Source organism: Periophthalmus magnuspinnatus, chromosome 5, assembly GCF_009829125.3.
Source record: "Periophthalmus magnuspinnatus isolate fPerMag1 chromosome 5, fPerMag1.2.pri, whole genome shotgun sequence".
NCBI classification, from domain to species: Eukaryota; Metazoa; Chordata; class Actinopteri; order Gobiiformes; family Gobiidae; genus Periophthalmus; species Periophthalmus magnuspinnatus.
In genome coordinates this window covers 32291534-32318796 of record NC_047130.1, presented here as the reverse complement: position 1 = coordinate 32318796, position 27263 = coordinate 32291534, and the positions used below count along the sequence as shown (strand labels likewise).

At 38.2% G+C, this 27263-nt stretch overlaps 1 protein-coding gene across 2 annotated transcripts in view; it reads left to right on the top strand.

The window, feature by feature from the left end:
• igsf21a (immunoglobin superfamily, member 21a) overlaps positions 1-27263 on the top strand; it is a 180831-nt gene that overhangs the window by 83506 nt on the left and 70062 nt on the right. For both annotated transcript variants that reach the window (XM_033967366.2, XM_033967364.2), the window contains exon 3: positions 25538-25659. In XM_033967366.2, the coding sequence (XP_033823257.1) occupies positions 25538-25659 (122 nt within the window). The remainder of the gene's footprint in view (positions 1-25537; positions 25660-27263) is intronic.

The following is a 27263-nucleotide window of genomic DNA, read 5'->3' as shown; positions in this document are numbered from 1 at the left end:
TTTTGTAGTCATGCTTTAATTTTTTAATACCAAACTACAGTAAGGTTTATGTATTACTATATAAAAGTAACTTCCCTAAAACTTAAAGGTGCACTATGTAACTTTTCTAGTGGACCATATGCCACCTGCTTTTCCCCATGGAAATAATACTGGTTTACCTAGAATTTTCCACAATAAAATCCAATTCAGTGTGTTTTTGTAAAGCCGCAGTTGCCTCTCAGGTTTTAACAAGTGCATTGATTTAACCAACAAAGTAAAACAAAAAACAAAAAACAAACAAAAAAAACAAAAAACACTGGTGAGTAGCAGACAAGCAGATTAACCAGATTAATGTATCTAGCTCCATAGGATAAACAAGAGACAGATACATTTAATGTCATGTTAGAACATTTCAGGCAAAGCAATTACATCTCCATGGAGACAAGCAGGTGTCACATGCACCTATTGCCAATGCACCTAACAGCATTGTGTCAGCAGTGTTTTATTTTAAATATAAAAATTGACGTAATACATTTCTTTACATCCATAAATGAGCCTTATTATTCCCGTCACATGTTTTTTTCATATACAGCATCATATCACAGTTACAGCCCAGTAGCATTTCATTTAGTACAACTCATCTCTGTACGTCTCTTTGGCTGCTATAGATACTTGTTTTTTTCTGATTTGAATTGAATCTGTTAATATGCTGCACCAATCAGCTGTGAAATACTGTTGCATTAAATGTCAGCACATCCTTTGAGATGTTCTGTCGTTGAATGTAGGAAAACACTTAGGAAAATTACTAACTGAGACATTTAATAGCATTAACAAACTAGTCAGTATATGTCATGGACACAGCAAAAAGTGGCCTTAAGTGGGAAGATATTTCCAAGTTTACTTTAAAGAAATCACAAACTTGGAAAAGTAAAAGAAGGTTTGAATTATTTTGAGATCAAGTTTCACACTTTTATAAGAACATTCCACTCTTCGTTATTTGGATATTGTGGCACTGAGACAAAATCAGGCTATTCAGTCACAGATTCTTTAAAAGACTTATTTGTCAATAACTAACATATTTTAAATAAAACTGGAAAACTCTATATCTAAAGCAGCCTTTCATCTGCAGTCTTCTTCATAATTATTGAGAAAGCTGTGATAGAGCGCTGCATTGGATGGACTGCCGCTCTGTGGGGATTTTGTATGGTCGAGCTAAACCGTTTTCCTCACCGAGCTAATGACACAGGCCTTTTGAGCCAGAATGCATCAGACCCAATCCTCTTCCCAAACTCAAATATCCACTGGAGGCAAAAGTAAACTATTTTCAATTATTTGCATGTTGTTTTTTTTGGATCTAATTTGTTAACAAAGCAAAGCAATGAGGCCCGACCATGTTGACCAAGACACGGCTGACAGAGCACTGCCTCGAGTGGGAATGAAGTAAGGCAGCTCCACATTCTACAGTAACATTTTATTATTATATTTTTTTTTTACAATGACACTTTTAATACCTTAATAAAGCACACACAATTACTTCATTTATAACAAACACTTTATTAAGAGGGATTCAGGCTTAGTGACGACTTATCCTAACCCATGCCTAATTTGGTACTGCATATTGAAAACAAGTTTTCATTGTTAGCATGGTTTGTATGGTATGGAATGTGTTTGGTTTTTTTTAAATTTATTTTATTTATACAGATACAGTGTACAATAAACATTGACCAAAGCTGCATTGTGCCAGGTTATAGCAGAACATGTTCATTTCCACCTGTGTGTGACCACACTATAAAGAGGTGTCTCACTCATAAAAAAACACATTCAATATTTTATAGCTCCATCTTCACACATTCACAGGGTCACACTTTGCTCTGTTATTTCAAGTTTAATTTCCAGGAGTAGAACATCTGTACAGATAACAGTTTTTTTGAAAGCAGATTAAGTTGAATACTGTAGCCTACTACTAATATCTCCACTTCTGTTGTCAATAGTTTCTTACTGCCCAAACTTGCAACATTAGAAACTGCTTTGTTATGCCAGTAATGGTCATGAAAAAAGCTTTTGTACATATTTGAATTGTATTATTTGAGTATTTATATTACTTTCAGTCTGTCTTCCAAATGTTTTATTAGAAATATAAAAAAAATATATTAGCACAGTTAAAACAATCATTCTACTGGGCCTGTCAAATACTTTCAAAGCAACTTTTACACATTGCGACAGCAGTTAGTAAGATGTGACTAGTGGATAATGTCTGATTAGTTGCCTGTTTCTGCTTTCACTGTTTTACTTTAAACCTTAATTGCTGGAGACACCATGAGTTTATTTTTGAGCAGCTTGTGACAAGAAGAGCGTGCCTTTTAAATTAAAAACTGTATGTTGTAATGTGGGCTGACTCGGGCTTGATGGAGATAGTGTGACGTGTACATCCGTGCGGTAAATCGCTTGCAGATAGTCTCCATAGATGGTCGCCTCCATGGACAGAGCTCTAGATTACTTTCACCACAACAAGTCTATCATCCATCAGCCTGACGCATCAAGTGCATGTGGGAGAGTGTAGTGCCTCCTGCGCACTGCATTAGTATACACAGTTAATACTATTACTGTCACTCTGAAACGTATTTACAACCTATTTCCTTTCCTTTCTTGGCTTGAACACTACCTGCTAGGGTTTGTTATTGTTATAGAGTAAGTAAGTAAACTGTTTTGCCCAAATAATCAAAGCGTATAGAAAGACATCGTATTGTGTTATCTGTATGTTTTATGTTGAACCAGGTCATTTTATTAGACCCAACTCTCGCTGTATGAGAACATAAATCTACGTTTAAATAATATTATTTTGACCTGCCTGTATCTGTATTATATTATGATAGCCCCTGTTACTCCTCTCTCTGTAACTGCTGCAAGGTCAGGCTCATTAAAATGTTTGTATTGACCCACTCTACATGATCCTCATATTTTTATTTCGCTATTGTGTCCATAGCTCAAGATATGAACATTAATAACAAATCAGGAGCCTTCTTTCAGACAAATAAGGTGCCTTCTTTCCCCATAGTCACTCCCGCCGGCGTTAGCAACAGGTTTGATTAACAGCATTGCTAAGTGCCCCCTCCCTGCTAAACCAGTGGTGCATTACCTTCAACAGCCTCGCTCTGGATTGACTCTTTTTTGCAATGTCAGGATTCCAAATATGGAACACTGCTCCAAATTCAAATTAGAAGCTATAATGTCGAGCCTCGATGAGATGTTACATTCATTTGACTGGCGCTGAACGCTATGGGTGACGTCACACTCATTTAATCCAATTCTTTATACAGGCTATACCTACCCCCCATCTGTATTAAACTATGTTAGCCTATAGAATGTCGTGATGTCATCTGTAGCCCTGCAACGCATTTGAGACTGTGTAATTCATGAAAATTTTATCAGGATTTGGTCATTTCCAGTCGTCAATAACATTCATGACTCTTTTTAATTGAGAAGTCTATGGCCAATCCTCAGTCAGTAAAAGCACGCAGTTTGGAGCAGAGTTTAGACTTTGGTGAAAGAAAGTTATTCAGAAATAATTAAAATCCTGTACTGTTTCTATTCCAGAAATGATCAAAAGCCTTTTTATTTGTTTTCCAATAAGACTGAACCGCTTTATTCTCAAATGTTACACCCTGCAGCTTACTTTTGGACCTGCCAAAAATATTTAACAATTTCTGGTTTAAGGTGAACATTTTGCCAGTGGATAACACTACTGTTCCACTCTACACTTGTCCCCATTGAGTGAAAGACACATTTGATCGAGATATTACTTACTCAGTGGTGTTATTATAAAGTGACAGAGACTCAGTGCTTAAAAGACCTTGGGCAAGACACTTCACCCTTGTTTTTTCCTGTGTATGAAGACAGTGTGTGAATACATAAGTGAATAATTTAAAAAGCAGATAGACGTCATGGCTCCTTTCAGTCTGTAGTAAGACTCTATGGGACCTTGAGGCATTGAAGTGCTATATCAACTTGATGCAATATTATGGAAGGAAATGAATGAGAATTGAAGACCTGCACAGTTCAAATCTTTAACACTTGGAACGGCTGAACATTTCCTTACATTACGTTTGGATATATTAATGTCTGGTAATAATGATGGCTCGGAATGATAGTGAAAGGAGAATTGCTACTCACTCCAACATGGGCATGGGGTTATATTCAAATTTGGCATCACAATATTCATGGATAAAATAAATGCGATTAACTATTATATCATGGTATTTATCAAAGTTATGGTCAAGAAAAAACAAATATACAAATGTGTTTTAGGTGTTTTTAGTTTCAGTGTAGTTAGCCCCTCCCTTCAGACAGATATAAGGCAGTGTCCAGCAGTAATCTGACCACAACTGAAGAAGCAGCTTGGATGAGCAGCCAAACGTCTTCACTCCTATAACATTTTGTCCAGTTAACAGAGGTAGGTTATCAGACTAGTTTTAAACTGTGTTAAAGACTGAGAACATCTATAGTATTGTACTTTAATGATTTTTGTTGGTAGTTATCATGATTATATAAAAAAGTGTCTACCCTTTTTATCATGATAAACTATATTATTGTTTATTATCCCTTCCCTACTACAACTCTGATCATTTTGTCAGAATACATTAAACAACAACCATGTCCAAGTCCAAGCACATGCAAAAAGCAGCAGCTAATTTGTTACTAATATTGAACTTCAATCAGTGTCTCAAATAAAAACAACAATTTTCCATGTCTTGTATTGCTTTTGACAAAACCGCTGTTGCATAAATGACAATTAAACATAAAAGGATGTGCCACAATTAGATACTGCTTCCAAATGAATGTATCAGTCATGGTGACAACATGCACAACAAGAAACAGGTAATCAGCGTGTTGTGTTGCATATTAAACTCCACTCTGTGAAATGCCCAGATTTTTGATGAAGTGGAAATGTATTCAAATGCATGGCAGCAGATAAATGTGCCAGTGGCTTTCTTTGTGCGTCTTGTGAAAGCTCTTTACATATCTCTGAGGCAAGCCTTTTCTGCAGTATCAGAACCCGCGCTGGATGCAGAGCTCAAATGAACCCCCTGATAGATTGAGTTGAGAACAGTGAAGGCGAGATAAACTGAATTGTAAAGCAGCTGTGATGCATTGATAGAACGAGCTGATGCTAGCAGTCTTCAGCAAACTCCACAGAGACGTATTTTTCAAAGATTAAATTGTAAATAAATAAAAAACATGTGATTGGATCCATCACTGTGGCTTAAATGCTGCTCCCCTTTGTCCCACAAGACTCTTCTCTGATTGGTACATTTGTGTTCTTTTGAAAACATGTTAACTTGTCTCTTTCAAATGTGCCAGTGAAGCTTCATGAAAAATCCAGCATTACAAAATGAATGCCTCTCTGCTCTCTCAGTACTCACTCTTATCCTTTTTGTTTCACATTTTGCTGTCAAATATAAATACTTGTGTGGCTGGTGAAAATACCACAACTATAGGTGGATTTTGTTTTTGCTTTTAGCCCAGCGGCATAACAAAACATCATTCTGCTGACAAAGGTCACAAATCCATAACAGAGAAAATGGGTGTTGTTAAAAGTGAGTCTTTTTAGTCTTTCAGCTCTTTTACCCAAAGGACCAAAGGGAATCTGGTTTTCAAGGCCCAATATCTACTTACAGAAAAAGTGAATATTTGACTGTCAAGTCAATACAAAAAAACTGGCTTGTTTGATAATATAGTGTAACATTTCAATGAAAGCAATAAGGTCTCCATAGAGACCAGCAACCAGTGGAGCTCCTGCTAGAGAAGTTACACAGTAATATAGTAATATTATGTATGATATTATTATGGAGTATTATTTCTGAAAAAAACTGTGTGACGTGACCCTGGGTATAAACCTCTTAAAAGCTCATAACCGCTCATAAAACGTTGATTTCATATGTCCAAAATCTGTAAATCCAGTAGGAGCACAGATTACAAATTAGATATGCACATGCAAAGAACATATTGGTATATATGTGCTTGTGTTATGTATGTTTGCTCAGTGGTTTGGGGGTGTCATGGCTGCTGGCTAAAGGCTGTCCTGTCAGACGTGCTGTGTGTGCTGTTAACGTCCTGACAGACTGACAGACTGATATTAGTGATGCTGTTTCCTGTTTGTGGATGTGACCATCTGCAGAGCTGTGTCTGCAGGGCTCTGCTGCAGCTGCCTCCCCACATCACCATGGCACCAGTCAGGACTCTCTCAGCAACATCCTGAAACAACCAGAGAGCCAGAGACAATGTGGGCATTTAAGGTTCTCACAGACCTGCACTGGTTATACAATAGTGCTACTTACTATTGTACTACACTAGAGTTTTTATTATCTTAACAGCACAAGTTTTTTTTATAGATCTGTCATATAGTTGCAGCAATAACATTGTTTTGTTTTTTATTGCACCGGAAAACCTAGAAAAAAACACTTGTCCTGTGACTGCTGCAGGCTTGCATTTCCACAAACCTGACTCTTGGAGGAGGGTCTCCTGACTCCTGCTTGTTTCCATGGAAATGTTGTTTGATTGGCTAGAATCTTCCACAGTAAGGCATAAAACTGATCTATTTCCATGAAGAGAATGTCTCTAAGTGTGGTTTTATTTTCCATAGAATCATGCAGATACTTGCATAGTGTTGCTTTTAGAATGATTCAGTCTTGTTACCTTCAAAATGAAGAATCAGTTTATTAGTTAGGGTATTAAATACTTACTAAGCCTGAATCATTCTTAATAAACAATCGGTTCATTCTGAATGAGTGATTTGTTCATGTTTCATTCAGGCTAATAAAAGTGTAGTTATCCAAGATGTTACCCAATTGTTACCCAAGATTTGATAAAATGTCATTGCATGATATGGTGCTTCCTTCCTCCCCAAATGCTTAAAGTGGGGCCCGTGGGCCAGACTTAGCCCTCCAAGGGGTCTAATTTGGTGCTTGAGGGGGCTATGAGATTTTAAGAAGAATTGATCTTGATCCATTTTTGTATTTGAAAAGACAGTCAAGAGATGGGGAGGAGGACAATCCTGTCTATTTCATACTATTTAAATCAATTTAATACATACATTTCTTCAGAACAGAATATTTATGTGCAAAATGTCAATAGGTTAGCCCCTCAACTCGGCACATTAATTTTGACCCGCCCAGGAAAAAAACTTTGGGTACCCCTGGATTATAGCTAGAGATTATTGAGATTATATTCAGGAAAACAAACATGCAGTATGTGCAGTATACATTAGTAATGATTTCAATATTAGAACAGTAAAGCAGCTTTTGGTAACTTGACAAGTGCCATAAGTCAAATAAAATTGGCTACTAATAATAATTGTTTACATCTAGACCCTGTTTCTGTGTAGACTCTGCACTCTTGACTAACCAACAGGTGCGTTGGAGGAGAGGCACTTGGCTGAAAACGTTTTTAAGAAGACTCCCGCACACTGTCTCATGTTCGGTTCACTTTTATTAGTACAACCTGAGGTGACCTGAGGAAGGTAAGAGGGATCAAAACGTTGTACTAATAAAAGTGAACCAAGAGTGAGACAGTGTGCTGGAGTCTTCTTAAAAAAACCCTCTCCATCTTGACCCCCAAAATAGGCAGTGTTGTTAAGGTATCTTCAAATCCATATTTTGTACCTGAAATGATGTGCACTTCGTTTTTTTCCCATTGATACAATTCTGATTCCACTGCGAACTAAAATGTTTTTCCTAAGCTTTTCACAGTGGTAAACAATACCTTATTTTGCACATGTGCTTGACAGTTGTTGCTTGTAGCCAACTTGGAGCAATGCGCACAACACAAGGAAACAGAATAATGAGAGGAGATTTTGTGGAAGAAGGGGGGACATACTGAGCCTCTTTTCCTCCTTTGTCATGTTACTACTGTGAGTGGGTTTACAAGGGGCTCTGGCGTCATCATGCTGCTTTCACATCCTCTAGCCCTGACCACTGGGACTGGGCTCCTGCAAACATATAATATATATCCCTTCTGATAACAACATCTCAATGGTATACAATTTTTTCAGTATTTTCTTTTTTTTTTTGTGTGTGTGTGTGCGTGTGTAAGGCTGTGCTCTCTATCTGATACATCACATGTATACATTATTGCTCTGATCTCTCCCTGTTTTTACCACCACAGGTACATGCCCACTGCTCTTTACTTCATTCATTTATGCCGACGTAAAGGGGCAGATGGGAATTAGCACCAAGTAATGCGTATTTGCTGTGTCATTTAGTTTTTTGGGGGTTTTTTTGAATGTCAATTGATTGAAGAAAGTTGTTAACAATGCTCAAAATACAGTATCCAATGATGTCAAATCACAAACAGAAAAAATAGCTGGTTTAGTAAAATTGAGTATTTTAAGTGAGGAAAAAAAACATATATTTTTACTCTTGCTCAAAATCATTTTGGGATTTATTTCGGAAAAGATAATACTATCCAAAAAACAAAATAATTGCTAATTTTATGTGTAGGTTTTCAGTACTCTATCATTACTTAAATCACTGCTGGTTCATTAGATCATTGCTGAAATAATTGCAATCAACGTAAATGGGCACTATAAGTACAACATGTTGAGTGCACATAGATTAGCACTTTACATTGTTAGAGAGCTTTGGTACTTTAGTGGTATATACTCAGTTTGTCTTTTTCAGATAAAGTGCTATATCTGTCTACTTAACATCACACGAGTAGGCAGCCAGTTTCCCAGGTATACTCGCGGTCCATTTAAAGCATTTTGTGAGTTAAGAAGTATCAAGTGGTTGTCATTAGCCAAGCCGATAGCTCATTGGAACATAATGCGCCGAGGATCTCAGTAGAGCGGACTACTTAGCTGTGGGGTCTGCTCACCTTGTATCAGTGAAAAAGTAGAAAGAGGGGGATGGCTTCTCTGTCCACGCTCACAACTGATGCAACTCCCAGACACATGCTGACCCTGAAGGCATCATTTCCCATGGTTTTATCATCAGCAGAGATTTCACAACACCAAGTGGTATTCTGGACCAGAGGCCAACTGGACTGAGATGGAAAAAAGCATATGCATTGACTCAGTGCCATTTCCCTACTTTCTAGCACAACAATTTATACAGTTAATGTATTTTGATGATTTGCTTATTGAAAGTCTGCAGGCTATGTTTACTATGGCAACACATGTGTATCTGTCAATTATGAATGCAAACGTGTGTGTGCTCAGTGCGGCGCTCATCTACCCAACTGTAATTTACAACATTTTAACAAATAATTGGCTTCTGCTGTGTACTGCATATTCCTGCCAATGTGCTCACAAATCATCGTTAGTTGCACCACTCTGTCTTACGGCCCATGCTGTTTACCGTGAGCTGTTGTTGGGTTGACTATTTGAACCATCGGACATTGGAAGAGTGGCTTGCATTTTCTTCTCACAGGAGGAAGTTTATATATTTAACTACCAGGCTAAATGTGCCTTACATGTTTACCTGTGTATGGATGGGTTTCATCTGGGCACTGGTTTCCGTCATCAACCCAAACCATGCATCATGCACCTCCATCTGAGTTAGTTCTGTCCAAATCAAGCTCGAGGTCTGGAGGTGGGTGCCTGGGTGCTGCACTGTGGTGTCCTTTGCTCCTGTCAGGTTGCCACAGTGGCATTGAAGAATGAGTCAAATGCAGACAAATTTTAAAACATATTTACAAAATACTGACTGTCAGTACATATTTGATGTGTTTATGTGATTTTATAATGCTAAATTGAGCATGCAAAGGTTATCTCATTTTAAATATGCATAAAAATGACAATAAAAAGCCTTCATCTTGAATTTTTGAGGACACATATTTAGGAATCAACCCCACCATAGAACCATATTGCAATGTACCAAAATGATAACTACCTAATTAGTTTCAGATATTAGCATACTCTTGTACAACACTGTAGATTCAAATCACTTTCATCCTGTTTGCAATCTTTGTTTCATTTAGATGCTTATTAGCTTTCTTCTATAAGGCTTTCAGGGAAAAAAAAAAAAAAAAAAAAAAAAATCAGGTATCATCCCAGTGTCATTATCTCCTGTACATCTAGAGTCAGAGATAACACCGTGGAGCATGGGATTACAGAATGAGAATGATAGAACCATCTATTATTAAATTAGCATTTTTGTTCTGCCGCTCCAACGGAATGAGGAGACAATGTCACCCTGGTAACGAACATTAGGAGTAAATAGTGTGAGCTGGTCCCTTAATTTAACTCAAGCATGCCTTATTAAAAATGGAAAATCCACCCATGCCACATTAGGGATTACAAATTTGTATTTAAGCGTGAAATTAGCCCGATGGACACTGCACGGTCAGATAAATGTTTCAGGCAGACATGAAACAGTATGCTTTGGATTAGCATACCATTTAAAGTCCAATATTAATCCTTGGCTACATCTTTGGACATGATCGTAATGACTTTTAAAACTGGAATTGTTTGTGAATGAGAGACAGGCTGTCTTCAACTTGACGGACTTAAAATCTTCCAAATGTAGCCATACCTCTTTTAGAGTCACTCTGTTCTATTCTTTGAAGTTAAGCAGGACTTGGTGTGGTTAGTACTGGGATGGGAGACCACTGGATATTAACCTTATTTTGCCCTGCCCACTTTTGCCTCTAAGTGCAACTAAACCACATTTTCTTTGTGGTGGCACTTCCAATTGAGTGGGAATCCCATTTCAATAGATTTGAGGATCTGAGAGTAGTTTTACCGCTAAAATATGATGTAAAGAGGCTGATTTATATAAAACGTTCTGTGTTCATGTGCACCAACAAGTCAAAAATGCACCAATTCTCTGTGAGGTTTTAAAGCCCCTCTGTAGCCCGTATAAAACTTATTTGCTGTCAAGATCGGCAGCTCCATGTAAAAAGAATACAGCGCCCACGGCAACTTCTGGAATAAGGTGAATAGCAGGTGCCATAGAGGGGGTGACTGTGTAATGCTGTTGTGTACTTGGGCAAAACACATCACCCATTTTGCTTAGTATGAATATGGTGTGCGTGGAAGTAAATGATTGGTGGTTGAAGGGGGCCGACAGGGCAGACAGGCTTACCGCCGGCGAGTATGGCGTGAAAGTATCATGCATTGTAAAGCGCTTTGGGTGTCTTGAACTTCGTGAGAAAGATATATGCTGACGGAAAGCTCTTTTGATTTATGTAAAGATTGGATTTTGTTGCATTTAATTTCGAATCAACCTCATACTGTCAGGAATGTTTCCAGTTGGCTTTGAAGCATAGAGACGATAATTCAAACCTTATATGCAGTAAATTGTAGCTCTGCACTCTTCTGTTCTCCCCAAATCTGTAAAGTACAATTGCAAGCTACGCCCATGCATTGAAGTCATTTAGTTGTAAATTAAAAGTATCTGAAAGCCTGTGGATTTAAATGGTGCAGTTAAGTTGTCTGCATTAATCCTTGGTACGATGCAGATAAATCTCCGTTTATAAAGAGCATAAGTAAAGAGGAGCTAGTGCTGACATAACCACAGAATCCTGCCTCTTCCTGTAGGTGGAATCAATCATTCGCTGGAAGGTTGCTTTAACCTTTAAATTCCTTGCTCCGCAGTAATCCCTACGTGAATTTCTGCTTTCAACCAATTTCTGTCAGAGAATTGTTCTGAGTGATAAATCTACCACCAGCATCCAGAGCAGAACCTGCTTTATCATAATGAACCTTGGTTGTAATATTTATGAAGAAAACAGAAAAGCTTTTGTCTTGTTTAAGCCTTGAGAGTTTGGGCTTCCCTTGCATGTTCACGTCTGGCCTTCTGATTTATGCTTTGAATAGTGTTCCCAGTATATCCATCAACCAGCCACTACAGATGGTGGCCTCCGTAATCTGGAGGATAAGGAATAAAAAGGGGGAGGAGTCAAACAGTGGCGCTGTGAGCATATGCGGACTTGTTATGTCCACGGCGGCCATCATGTCTTTTAAGACCATCTGTTTCCCAACTCCTATGCCCTTGTGAGCCAGACCCATCTGTGAAATCAAATAAACTAGGCTAAAGTTGGTTTATACTGGCATGCTGGATAAATACAACATTATTACTTAGAGATATGAAGAAATATATGGCAAAATGAAAATATAATTGTTGGTTTTGTAAATATGTGTGGGCGATACTGACAAAAATGTTTAGTTTGGTATTGGCTACATTATCATAACAACATTGTGACAATATTCTAATAATGCATCAGGAATGTGCTAAATGTGTCTGTAAGTTCAAGTATAAAAAAAAGAACATTAATACATACAATGTATTTATGAACAGAACTGGATAAGACATTCCCGTCCCCGTGTGAGATCGACTAGTGGCCCTCCGTGGGAGCTCTGGCTCAGAGGGAATCCTCCCATAGAGAGCAATGCATTTTTTTGGAATTCAAACACCTGTGTTCTGCTTATAGACCACCACAAAGGTCGTTTTTTTTTTTTTTTTTTTTTTTGTAGGGATTCTTCTGTATTTTCACAACATGAACATTTAAATTTTTTACTCCCACAAAAAATCCAAAACATTAGCATTGTAGGATTTAGCCTAGCCCCACTCTGAGTCCACGCTAGCTCTGCTCTAGCAACTATCACTGTGATTAGTCAAGGAGCACAGGTTATTGAAAACTATTGAAAACAATACACGGCCATCTTTGGTTCATTTTCCAGATCTTATTATACTTCCATGCTTTATACCTTTGTTCTGTCCATTTTATTTTAATCAGCTCTTTTTGCTGTTATTATAATAGTTTTAATTGAAGATGATACACTTGATATTCTACTTGTTCATATCTCTAGAACAACAACTACAATATTATTCATTTGATATATCCCTACCTCTTATTGTAAATGTCTCATTATATCAATTATTTAAATTTGGTTTTCTTTCCAATGCTTCGGAATTGTAAATGTTTCTTGCCCATTTTATTTCTTACTGTATTAATGTAGAGAATGATAATAGCTGCTAATGGAAGCGTGTAAAAGTTTTTAATGGTGGACTTGATCTGCACAGTAGCACTGCACTTTGATGACTAATAGTGGATGACGTCTGCAGCCCATTTTCAGTCAGACAAACTTAGACACGTACACAGTCACTAAGTATTAGCTGCTCAGCCGTGGTCGAATTACTGATAGCTGCTGACAACTTCCACTCAGCAATTACCCATTTCACAAGCTGCTCCGACTTTGACACAAAAGCATTATCAGTGGCCTGCGCGGTCGGTCCCATTTATTTTAATTCACTCATTAGCATATATGGAGCAACACTTACTGTAGCAGGAACAATGGGGCTCAGGGTTATACAAGGCCACTGAAGTCCGGAGACAAAATACAATGTTTCGAAGTAAGAAGATGGCAACTCAAAGGCTTGGGGGGGACGCATCTCACAGAGGACATAATTATTAGTGGGACAGAAAAATAGAGAGCTATCATTTATCTGACAAGCAGCAGGCTGATTGAATTGAGGACTTGGACTTGGACAAATGCCACAAGCCATTGTTCAGAAACTGTTATAGGACAGCACTGTTGGGGAAATATTAACAAAAACAACAGGCTGAATTGAAAAACAGGTTTGAGCCTTTTTGTTTGGACCAGGTGTCAATAATAAATGTTTTTAAAGCCTCTGTGTTAAAAATGTCATAGCGTAAATACTGTGTTTTTTCAGAGATTCATTATAATTATTGGTAACCTCAAATTCTTTTAACTGAGCAGAATAAAAATGGTGCATTAAAAATAGGTGATGAGATCAAAAATGGCCTTTAAAGTCGTTTGATTAAGTTTGAACAAAGACTGTGATGACATTTTTGCAGAAAAGCTGCTCTCAGGTCAAAGAAAAGTCAAAAGACAGCGAGAGGCATGTCTTGCTAAATGTGACATTTCTCTTCCTTGAGCTAAAATAGAAGTTCTGCAAAAGAGGTTAGGGTTTTTTTTTCTTTTTTTTTTTTCTTTTTGCTGTATTCATAATTAGTTTTTTCTATTTTGTTTTAACATCAAACCCACTGGATTTCTTGAATGAGATCATGTTGTTCCATTTACGACATTTTGAAGCCCGATATATTGCTACCGTAGTCTGTATAAAGAAGTGGACTAAGTGAGTGTGACATCTCCCACAGTGTTCAGCTCCAGTCAAATGAAGCTCATCGAGGCTAGAGCAGTTATAGCGGTGAATTTGGAGTTCCGTATTTGGAATTCTGACCAAGAGTATCATAGCAACCAAAGAGCCAATCTGGAGCGAGGCTGTTGAAGGTAATAGTCCTGCCTGCCCACACCGCTGGGGTGAGAATTTTTCAGTATAAAGTGTATTGGAGCCAGAGTTGATGGAGCACACCCATGGCCATGATCAGTGGCTAGCACGTTAGCTATGTCCATTTATATACACATTCTATGATTGTTACAGAGAGATACTGCGATAAATGAAAATATTGAAACTACCTTATGCCACTTACACTATAACAATAATGCAGGATATTCCCAGTAAACCATTTTTAAATAGATAGTGTCATTATGAGGCATGGGCTGCAGCAAATAAATAACAGAATGAAACAATAAGTAACCATAGCCAAGTCACCTATTTAACATTTTACATCTTAAGTGTTACTATATTAAAATACAAATACCCCATATCTCCTCACTTTTACAAAGAAAATGTACTCATAATAAATACTGAGCAACAGGAAATAATAATTAATTTTTACTTTGCTCATGACATAATAATACCTTTGAATCCGAATATTCCCGTTGTTAATCTGCTCTGTATAGGATTTTTTTGTGAGATAGGATCATTACATTATTAGATGTTTGAACTCCTGGTATTGATATAGTTCTTTTTGTTAAACTTTCAGTGTCTCTCTATTATTGAGCTGTGGATGGTATTTTCCTTCAGTGTCCTGTATGCCTGGCTCTCCCCATTGCTCCCTGCAGCCTGTCAGCACTGTGATAAAGACATTGTCACTTAATGCGCACTGATCAAACAGATTAAGGACAAGTGCCTACAATGATGTTCCTTCCTCAGTGTTGCATCTCATTACCTGCTGCCCTTGATGGAACCCTCAGATATGGAGTAAAGTCCCTGCATTATGTAACACACTCTGGCACTAATTACAGCTGTTATGTAATCGGCTTCTTCTATCGTCACATCTTGAGAAGCCGTTATGGATCAGCACTTTGTTCAGTTGTAAATGCATTTGTGTAACAAAGTACTGTGTGTGAATAGTTAAAGTGAAAGCATACTAGACATGCTGGATATAAACAACTAGACTATTAAAGGTGGGGTACCCTTTTAACAGCCTAAATTTTATTCTCTAAAAGGGGAAAAAAAGAAAATGTTTTTCCCCATTGTAAAAGAAGCACATTGTGACTAAATCAGACCACTGCATGCGGTCTGCATCTGAAATAGTTGATCAAAAATTCTGAGATGCTGAGAGAGAATTGATTGAGCCGCCTCATTTCTGCTTGACTTCACTGTCTGTAAAAAACATTGTTCTAAATTTGTGCATGCACCTGAAAATGAATGCATACTGTATACTGAATACTAGCCATGTGTCAAATGGTTTGTGAGAGCTTGGAAATAGTTTAAAAGGCCTACTCCTTCTTTTTGCCATTTTAAATGGCATATTACTATTCTCTTTGCCATCAACGTCAGGAAGCAGTCATATACAAATGATAATGCTCGACACGTCAACATTTCTACACCATTTCTTCCCCAGTTAAAGTTCTATTGTGAACACTCATAAGCCCAGTTAACCCCAGCATAAGCCCTTCATCATTTCTAATGGCATTTAGATCAAAAATATGAGATCATTTGCATTTTGGTTCATTGCAATGAGCTGCCTTCTTTATGATACCTGCTGCTTTTACTCTAAAAGTAGGTTTGGTGCAGATTCTGTTTGATTTCTTGTGGACAACCGTCACATTGTCTGCTGCTAGGAGTGAGGCAAGACACAACATTGACAAAAAGGAGCCAAGATTACATTTTGACATTATTTATAATGAATGAATTGCAGTTCAGATAATAATTTTGGCCCCTCTTTTACATGAAGTGTCAGAAGATTTTTTTGTTGTATTTTTCTTTTTTTGTTGTTGTTGTTTCCAAATAGCCAAATATGACACCAGAAATGTATTATAAACTACATTTTATATTTTACAAAATTTAATGTATTGACCTTCTGTGGTACTGAAATGAACTTTTTAAAAAAAAAAAAGCTATTCTGTATACAACTATAAAACCAATCTATGCAGTCTTACCTTAGATCACCACTCTCCAACTAGTGCACACCACTGTGATCTCATCACGCCTCCTGTCAGCTCTGTGATAGGCTGCCTCCATCACAACGACAGCCATAATAAGCGTCCCTGCATGGCCTTGTCTCGGATGGCTTTAGATAACATGCTTGCGTAATGCTTAACTGCCTGAATATACACCCCCCTCCTTCCCCCATGACCTGCTGCCTCTAGGGTATGGTGCAGTGCAGCTGGTTGCTTCCTGTCTGACTGTCGGTGGTGGCACACGATTTTTGTTTTGTTTTTTTAATCCCAGCATGTAATCTGGCAGCTCCAACAGCAGCAGCCAATCACAAGCGGTTTGTGCTGTGTGATATTGGAAGGGAAACGTCTGACAGCAAATGGGCCCATGTGACACTAGTGCCGGTCAGAAAATATGCACCACAGTGATTATGTCCACTTGTGTGAAGAGAGTTGTTAGGATGTAATCGGCATAGCAGGGGGAAATATAGTCTTTATTTTATATATATATATATATATATATATATATATATATATATATATATATATATATATATATATATATATATATATATATATATATATATATATATATATATATATATATATATATATATATATCAGTGCATATACTACTTTTAAATGAACAGTTATTACATTCAAATTAATCGTGGTTCAGTTTTAGTTTAATTGGTTTTGTACCCTTGATTGCATCCTACCCACTTCACTGTACTATTCTTAGAGTTGGACTTTTAAATTTAACAGCTTCCTGTTTATATATTTTCTTTATTCATATTTTAGGTGGTATTAAGTTAACTTGTTGGAAGTAGTTGTTGCTTGCATGTGTTGTGCGCATGCATCAGTGCCTGTGTAAAGCCAATATAAGTACAAAAACGCTCAGAAAGGATATAGTTATGATTTTATACAAGCGACTTGGTATTATTTGTGATGTAGCAGGGCAATATATTTATTTTAAAGGACTCAAGAAATGAACTCCCCACAACTGCAGTCTCAGGGAAAGATGATAAACATTGGCCATAGCTTGCCATGCAATTACATTTTTAGCTGACATTTTGAAAAACTTTTTTAACCATAAAGGGAATACGCAAGCAATACAACTCTGAAAAACCGTCTTGTTTGAAATTCCTTTGGACTATCTCTTTAGCCTTAAGTGACAGCGAAAACCTATAACCCTCTTTGAATAGCAGCTTCTTGTGTGTGTTCTCTACAAAGGTAGTGTTAAATGGCATTTCCCTGCAAATTCAGTCTCCATTTAAATTGGCATGGCACCGTATGATGAGCCAATCTCAGCATCAAAGCTAGCGTACATATTTGCATCATCACTTATAGCTCCCAACCTGAATTAGCCGCGCCTCCCTACTGCGTTTGCTGACAGACAGAAGGAGGAGAAGAGCCTGTCATTTGAAGCATGAAATCCCTTTAACCAGGTCCTCTGTCACTCTGCAGCTGGTGGGGGAGCACGCCATGCTGTGTGGTAAACGCACAGGTTAATACACAGAGCCACCACAGCTGCACATGGATTCTACACAGTGAGTAAAGTTCAACATTACATGGATGTGTTTGCTTATAGGAGCCATCACAGCCAGGAGGAAGGGAAGGTCCTGTGTCCTTCGGGGACTTGCTCCGGCTTCATTGACTTTGGTGACCACCTGTCTCTCTTTTGGCTGTACAGATGCCAAATGAATCATAACAAGTGAGAGTAACAAATGTGATTTTTTTATTTTTTTTTTATTTTTGGGAGTACTGGCATTGAGGGTTCTAATATATTGGCATCTATGTATTGCCATCCCAGTCTCTCTGTATCATTACTGACACTAAAACTAAAACTAACTATAACAAAAATGTTCCAAGTCCATCTCTCTAACAAATAAAGTCAAGTCAAGACAAGTGAAATGTATTTATAAAGCACATTTAAAAACAACCACATCTGCCCAAAGTTCTGTATAAAGGCAATATAAAAGTGCAACCTTATGAAACAAAATGCAAATATACAAAAAACATTACATTACAAGTATCGTTCTCAGTCTGTGTTTAAAGCCACTGCAAACAAATGAGTTTTCAACTAAGATTTAAAAATATTTAAAGATTGGGCTGTTCTAATACACAGATGAAGGACCAGCTAGAGCAAAAGCCACTTCTAGTTTTAGCCGGGAACTTGGAGCATCCAAAATTATCTGGTCTGCTGATCTCAACATTCTAGTGGGAACATGGACAGACAGAAGCTCAGAGAGATAGAAAGGGACCAACCCATGGAGACATTTAGAAAACATAATCAGAATCTTAAAATCAATCCTGAAGCTGACAGTGAGCCAGTGCAGAGAGGTCAACACAGGAGAAATGTGCTCATATTTCCTGGTGCCTATGAGCATGCTCCCTGGACCAACCTACCATACATGGAATTGCAGTAGTCTAATCTGCAGGTGAGGAAGGCACCATGTAGGCTCCATGTCTACATTTTGAGGCAGTGACCCTATTTATGAATGTTGTCTCTGTGTTAACCAGCTTCCTTCTGTTATCTTTCAAAAACAATAGTTGGTTATGCAACTTGGCCACTCTGAAATGACACTGGATAACTGAACGTGGCGGTGGATATTTGTTTGTCTTTGATTTTTGTGAGAAGTTGGTCAGTGTTGCAAAGGCTGGCTATGATCACTTGAAACTCAACTTGGAATAAACAGAGTGAAGTCAATTATAGAGATAAAGATATGTGGTGGCAATTTCAGTCTGTAAAAAATGAGTACATAATTTGAAAGTCTCCTCCGCTCCTATATTCCAGTTTTGATCAGAGGTGATTGGAATATGAGCTGGTCCACAGCCTAAAAATGTATTCAGGAAATGGATCACTTTCATACTCAACCTTAAGTACTCATTTTGGTGACTTAACTCAGATGGTCTCATTTCTATTTGAATTGTACTTTACTTGAATAAATCACCACTCTATTCTATATAGACTACACTTTAGACACAACATGGGCTCAAATGTCGATGGCCGCAGACGTGCCTTTTAAACCTTTGCCTTCTCAATGCTTACTCTTGACACCACTTAGACCTGCAAGCCAACAACATTAATGAAAAAGAGCCATTTTGTGCAGGGTATTATAGTGTCCGCTGTTTATTTTGCAGTTGCATTTGTCCTGTATTGTCAGGTTTATTTTTTTTGGTTTAAGACAGACAATTTTACAAGACTGCTTTTTGTATCTTTCCTACTATATCAACAGTTTTTCATCCATAAAAGTGAGGACAGGGCCTTTTGTATCAGAATCTCAACAGCGGCTCTCTGGTGTGTTGGTGTATCATACGAAATGTACTTTTATGTACACTGTGGGAGACTGGAGAATAACAAAAGTAGTTTCTCCAACAAACAGGATTATGAAGAAACAACTTCCTTTTTTTATTTTTGAAAGTGCATAATGTTACTTCTGAACACAGCAGAGTCCTTTGTGGTATATAGCCAGGCATTGTCTTGTAAAGCGTCTGCCTTTCACACTAGGGGGTAATGATATTAACCAAATTAGCACTGATTCAGTATGAAGTCCCATTCATAACAATACCATGATCATCTCTTTTGTGCTAGCCCGTCTAATTCTTTAAATGATAGGCTGGAATAGAGGGAATCTCATTATTTCAAATCTACGTGGAACAAACTGTCTCTTCCTGCGCCGTCTCTTTAATTAGAAAAAAAAAAAAAAAACAACTCTGTGTCTTTTCTCTTTAAAAAAAATAATCTTGACTCGGTGAGATTTTCTGGCTGAAATCATGAGGCAAGATCCAGGTTGAATGTCTCTCAGTTGGCCTGCAGAGTGTTCACTGATTTTCCCTCCAGTGGTGCTTGATGCAGCTGCAGCCTATAAATAGTCCCACCCCACTCAGAGATGGGAGGGGTGCTGCTTTAACCCCTGAGACCCTATCCCAATGTGACCCCCAAGGAAGTGGAGCATCCTTGTTATTAGTGATGTGTTTGAGACAACCAAGAGAACATCCGATGGCACAATGCATGGAGCAAAACATGTACATATTGTTTCTTACTTCAATAATATCTCATCTGTTGAGGTTGAATTATCTGTGTGGTAACAAACACAATGCTGATTATGTTTATAGATATTATGAGTCTGTAGGTGATTTGGGCTAATGGGGATCCACAATCAACAAACAAACAAAACATCTCATCTGTTGAAAACCATACACATATATACTAGCTCAATCCTAACTCCTCACATTTATCATCTGGCATTGGTTCACAACTGTTTCGTCTCTGGGTTATTTTTGAAAGATAATTGCCACAGCATAATGGAGATATCTCACAAGAGGTGCCATTTTGGAGATGTGTTGACGTTGTAGTCTAGCCATAACAAATTGCCCCTTGTCAAACTTGCTCAAATGCCCACCAGTTGTTCCTGTTTCTTAAGCATCAACTTTGAGGACACTGGGGTCTATTATCACATTTACCAACAGATGTTATCATGAGCGTTCAAAGTATGAAACAGTCTATTTGCTGAACTGGCTTACACCTCTCCATATTGCCACCTACCTGTCACTGCCTCCTCTTCCGCCCCATTGGTTATTCCCTGTGTAAATATTTACCAAGTGCCATACTGCAGACAGGGGCAGGGCGGTTGCCTCCCACTTGTGCCTGTATTTTCATATCTCCAGATGGCGCAGTGTTGGAGGGGTCCGCTGCCTTTGTGTCCCATATTCATTGCGTGGCCTGGATTCAACAGAAGCGGGATGTGTCGCCGAGCTTTTGCTTCCCCAGCGGTGCTTTTCTGCAATCAAAGAGTATTCATCTCCCTCTTTGCCCTCCCTCTTGCACAGCCATTTTGGCACAGTTTGGCTTCTGGTCTCCCCCTCCCACCCACTCCTTCACTGTTTCTTCCCATTTTTATATTCATTTATTACACAGGCACATTCCCCTATGGAGTAACAGTCACAGCGTGTGCGTTTTGTTTATTACGCAGAGCTTTATAGGTGAGATTTAATTAAACGGTAAAATCATTAAACGAGGAGTAAGCGATTCTAATCTACTGTACTTTGTTAAATTCAGCACAATTCTCCTTCACTATCCCATAGTTTGCTTGCTGCTCAGTGAAGACTATGATAATAAACAGAAGTATTGTAAGTCTCAGAAGACAGCTGGATCTGAAAATTCACAAGTACACAATATCAATAAACATAATAAAAAGATACCTTGAACTTAGAAAAGGAACTTTTCTTAAGTTGAATAAAATATAGATGGAGCAATGCCATGCACCAAACCAAACCGTTAAAATTCATTAAAACGGATATTACACATTGCAGTATGTTTTATGTTGTATCGTGTTCTTGGCAGCTTATATAGGTTGTATAGATAATAAAACAGTACTTTAAATAGATCAGTTTTGAAACATAATAAAATGCCCACCTTTTAATCAATCTAACTCTTTCTCTCTTTCTCTCTCTCTCTCTCTCTCTGTCCCTATCACTCACTCTTCTTTCTCTCTCCATACCCCCCTCTATCTCTACCTCTCAGCCTCTACCTCTCTCCCTCTCTCTGTCTCTCTCTCTTCTTTCTTTCTGTCTCTCTCTTTGTCTATCTCCTTGTCTCTCGATCACTCACTCTTCTTTCTCTCTCTCTTGCTCTGTCTCTCTCTCTCTGTGTCCCTCTCTCTCTGTGTCTCTCTCTCTCTGTGTCCCTCTCCCTGTCTCTCTCTTTCTCTCTATTACTCATTCTTCTTTCTCTCACCAACAAACCCTCTCCCTCTATCTCTGCCTGTCAGCCCCTACCCCTTTCTCCTCTCGCTGTCTGTCTCTCTCACTTTTCTTTCTCTCTCCACACCTCCTCTCTCCATCTATCTCTGCCTCTCAGCCTCTACCCCTCTCTCTGTCTGTCTCTCTCACTCTTCTTTCTCTCTCCACACCTCCTCTCTCCCTCTATCTCTGCCTCTCAGCCTCTACCTCTCTCTCCTCTCTCTGTCTGTCTCTCTCACTTTTCTTTCTCTCTCCACACCGCCTCTCTCCCTCTATCTCTGCCTCTCAGTCTCTACCTCTGTCTCCTCTCTCTGTCTGTCTCTCTCACTCTTCTTTCTCTCTCCACACCTCCTCTCTCCCTCCATCTCTGCCTCTCAGCCTCTACCTCTCTCTCCTCTCTCAGTCTCTCTCTCACTTTTCTTTCTCTCTCCACACCTCCTCTCTCCCTCTATCTCTGCCTCTCAGCCTCTACCTCTCTCTCCTTTCTCTGTCTGTCTCTCTCACTCTTCTTTCTCTCTCCACACCTCCTCTCTCCCTCCATCTCTGCCTCTCAGCCTCTACCTCTCTCTCCTCTCATTCAAAATTCTTTTTGACTGATTATTAGCTGTTGGATCACAAAGAAAATATCCAATATCTAATGAGGTTTTACTATTTCAATGGACCTACAAAAATAATATTTATAGATAAAAACAGGAAATGATAAAACAACTTGCATTTTATTTCTTTCTAATAAATATATTATTTTTATATATAATTTTTGTTTTTATGCTATTTACCTTCCTTGTATTTTTTGATGAAACATTGTCTTGGTCAATGGGTAATTTAAAATGTGAAATTTCACATTGTAACTGTACAGTCTGCAGGGTTTTTGTCATTTCAGACCTGAGCAGCACAAAGGAGAAAGTGCCACTCTCAAAGTCAAATTGAAGTGTACTTATGGCACAATGGACTGCTGCTTTCAGTGTTCCAGTGAGGGCTGAACCTGCCGCAGTACTCTGTATGTGCTGAGGTGGGCAATAGGGCCATTTACGTCTGTATGTCATTTCAGGTGGACTACATATGTAGTTTTATGCTGTTAAAATCTGGAACAGTCGTCCTGAAGATGTGAGACAGGCCTTTTCTCTGACAATGTTTAAATCCAGGCTCAAACGGTTCTGTTCAGCTGTGCATGCGACTGAAAGGTTTTTATTCTGCACTCTTCTCTTTAAATGTTCCTTTTATGATGATTATTTATGATGATTTGTTTCTTTGTATTATAATTTCAATGTCTTTCTTATTCTGTAAAGCACTTTAATTTGTGAATTGTGCTGTACAACTACATTTGCCTTGCCTACATTCTTGTAGGAGTAATATTATTTTGTAATGTCTTACTTGAGAACATTTTTTGGCCTTCCTTCCTTTGGGGATTTGTATTCCTGTTGGAATACAGTCGTTAGTTTATTGCTTTATCGTGGTAACCCTGGAAATGTGCTATATGCTTACTCCTGTTCAAAGGGCACATTTAGTAAAAATTGGTTGCCAAGCAACTCTTTGTGTGTACTGTGGAGTTATTAAAGCTGCAGCTGCTGGCACAGAATGTTAGACAAACTGTTTTGTGAATGTTATGAATTTTAAGAATAGGACGTTTTGGCTTTCTTAGAAAAAAACAAGAAAAAAAACATTGCATTTGACCTTTTTGAAAGTGTTGAACACGGTGAGTAATCTGGATGTACAAAGTATAATGAGTGCTTTAACTCACAGCATGGTAAAACTTCATGATCATTTGTACCATTATGAAGTATATGCTTTTGTCTCATTCCCTCCCAGTACAAAATGTGAAATGTGCCCAGTTGGCAAGTATAAGTTGAGCTGATGGTGTTGTTTTTTCAGACCCTGTCAAACCCTCCCATGTGTTTACAGCCTTGTCATTTGGGCCTCTCTGTTGACTTCCCGTGATGATTCTTCTAAAAGGTCCATTATTGTAACTACAGTGTGGCTCTTTGGAAAGTGCCATTTTCCAACACGGCTTTGCTTTTAGAGGCTGACCTTTCCCTGTTGCTTGTCCCTGTTTGGGTGTTCACTACCACATCCGCGAGAAGATGGTCAAAATACTTTCTGGTCCAAAAAGTATATGCTTTGTCAAAAATGTCACCCAAAACATAATATTTTAAGTTTTGGTTTGCGTATAAATAAGGCTGGGCAACTTTCAGTTGCATGACTTTAAATGCCAGCGTCAGTTAGTCAATACATTCACTGCATCGATTTATCAGCAGCGCAGGTGCTCACACATCACTACTGCGCTCACAAACTACTGGCATAAACTGCACTCACATATTAGCATAGTCCTACATGAGACACTACAGTGTCTCAAAGTCAAAATGTGTAATAATAAATCCACATCCAGTCATAGTCACACATATATATATATATATATATATATATATATATATATATATATATAAAATAAAGTTGGGGGCATTACAAGCCATACTTGATCGCAATATGCCCTTGGATGTTTTGGCTGTCTGCTCTTTGTTCTGTGCCACTTAGTGAAGAAACCTCAAGGCAGTGCTCTTTCACCAGAGGCAAGGGGTTACATCAGTCACACGACAATCGCACAAAAACAACAGTGTCTCCTATGCTTAAGATTCCTTTCATATTGTTTCTTCTTCTTTAATAAAAAATTAGAAAGGCAAATCTTTACCAAGAGAAATTTGTGCATTGTGAGATCACGTAGTTAGAAAATAGCAAGAATGTGAGATTAGGAGTGCGTGTCTTTACCTTTGCAAAACTCCTTTGTGATAATTTTGTGTTGTGTATCCAGCCATTGTCCATAACTCAGCACAACAACTTAAAAAGAAAAATGCATTGTGAGCAATCAAGAAATGTTTTGATGCTATTTACCTCATGAGCAGATCGCACTATATCGGCTTGATATAGCACTGTCCGGTATGAACATAGGCGTGCTCACAGCCCACCAACAATTTCTGCCTTCAAAGCTGCATTAGCGATTCCATTAAAATCCTGTCACCCTTTTTTCCTCTTTATATGGCTGTCGGCGGTGTCTAAGGAGAGGAGAAATCACAACCATTCAAATGCTAAGTGACTTTAACACTCGGGAGAATATTAGAAAAGGAACAAACTGCTCTATCATCCCGCACGGAGGAAATAGATGAGACCAGTGTTTTTGAATATACCTTTGCAGTATCTCGTCACAAGCCATTACCCTTGTAAAGATCAGGAGGAGCTGCCACCTACTGCAGACGCCACAGTGCCATTCCTTATTAAGACTTAACCATGTGCAAGAGAAGTCGTTGGCAGCTGCCGTGGAGATTGTCTGGCTGATGCGATCACGTCAGCGCGTTTCAGTCCCTTTAGCAGCCACACCTTTCAGACATTATAAGGAATGAGCTTATTATGGCCGCAAATAAATCAATGAGGTAATTGCAGCCAGGAGTACTACACTCTTGGGCCACGGGACAAGAGTTTATGAGTAGGGGAAGATTGGAGGGTGAAAAGGTGGACACTGCCAACATCCATCACTAACAGAATACTTATGTGCATTGTCTTTTTTCTGTTTTGCAGGTCACAGATGGAGGAACGATTAAACAGAAAATATTCACATACGACGCTATGTTTAATACCAATTACTCTCACATGGAGGACTACCGGAGACGTGAGGACTTAGTGTATCAGTCAACTGTAAGGTAAGGGCTATAGAGGTTTTAACTTTGATACTAAATGACCAAAAGGATTATATAAGGACATTATTTCCCATATAGGATATAGACTCAGTATCCTTTAGGCCTGAAACATTAACCCACCTTCCAATAGCCCGTTATATAAGACAAAGAAACTATAATAAAGACATTTTCTACCTGAAGGCTGTAGAGATTATTACCTCAGTGGCAAGAATGCAGTTTTGGAGTACAACTTTTGCAAAACTGTTGAGGCTTGCAGCTATAAAACAAGTCATTTTCTAAAATTTACAGGTGCAGATCAAGACATTGGAATAATATGTGAGTCAGTATTATTCAGTTGTTCAATTTTGAATAAAACATAAGAAGGATTATTTTATACAATATTCTAATACAATTTGTTAATCTTCCTCTATGAAACAATGTCCCAAGTTGTGTTATCAGTGAACTGTGAAGGGAAGTCTGTAGCTTTATAAGGAAGAAAAATCCAGACCTGACTATATTGCACTGAATTATTTATATTGGCCAGATGCATGAGAGAATATTCAAATTAATATTACTGTTTGGTTCTATGCAGAGTGTGCATGGCCTTCAAGTCATATTCATGGCCACCAGCTGCCATAGTACTATCATATCAAATTTATCTAGATGTAAATTGATCATGTAATCGCTACCTCTAACCCAAATCAACCAGGACCAGATGCTGTTTTTCATTGAGTTGTATTCATGATTTTTGGATATATAGTCAGCCTTGTCAAGCTTGCCATTAGTCCAGAGTGTTTGCTTATTAAAGGCTAATGTCTATGGGTTCTGTCATTGCCTATAGGGCAGAGGTCTGCAATCTCTCTCTAAAGATCCACATGCTGCTCTTTAAAGCCTCCAGTGTGGCTCTTTGCACTTTGATTGAGAAAAAAAAATAAAATAAAATGAGTATAGTTTATTTGTTACGTTTATATCTGAGAGTGTAGCATACCTAAGAGTATTCATTCTTATGAAATTGTTTTTATTTATTCATTTATTTATTTTTTTTACTATTCATCTGAACAAATCCTAGAAAATTGGAAAGAATAATGATAATTTTGTAGAGCAAATATTACAAACAAAATGCACCAGAATACAGGAAATTACATATAATTTGCTCAAAACCCCCGACCCCCTGAAAACACTTTAAATAAGTCCACAAAGTCCACATAAATACAAAACATTACATATTCTTTCTAATGTTTCATTTGCTTTGAAATGGGCCAGTGTGGTTCTTTTGCTGTTAAAGGTTGCAGACCTCTGCTATAGGGTAACCTTGAAACACATAATATAGTGGGATATAGAACTGAGCCACCTGCAAATCTTTTCTTGCAATACAAAATTGAACACCAACAAAAACACTGACTCTAATATATAGTTTTAGAATATTTGTACTATCATTTCTTTAAGATCAGCCTTTGAAACCACTTAGCATGCCGGCTGTGTTCTGCCTCTGTATATAGCGCATGTTTTTGTTGTATTTCTTGGTGTGTGGTGTTGGCTGGTCGACTTAGGATGATTTATCTGGACAATCCCACAATTCCTTTGGGAGATTGTCACGTTGGATTGGTGCACACTCTCACAAGCTCACA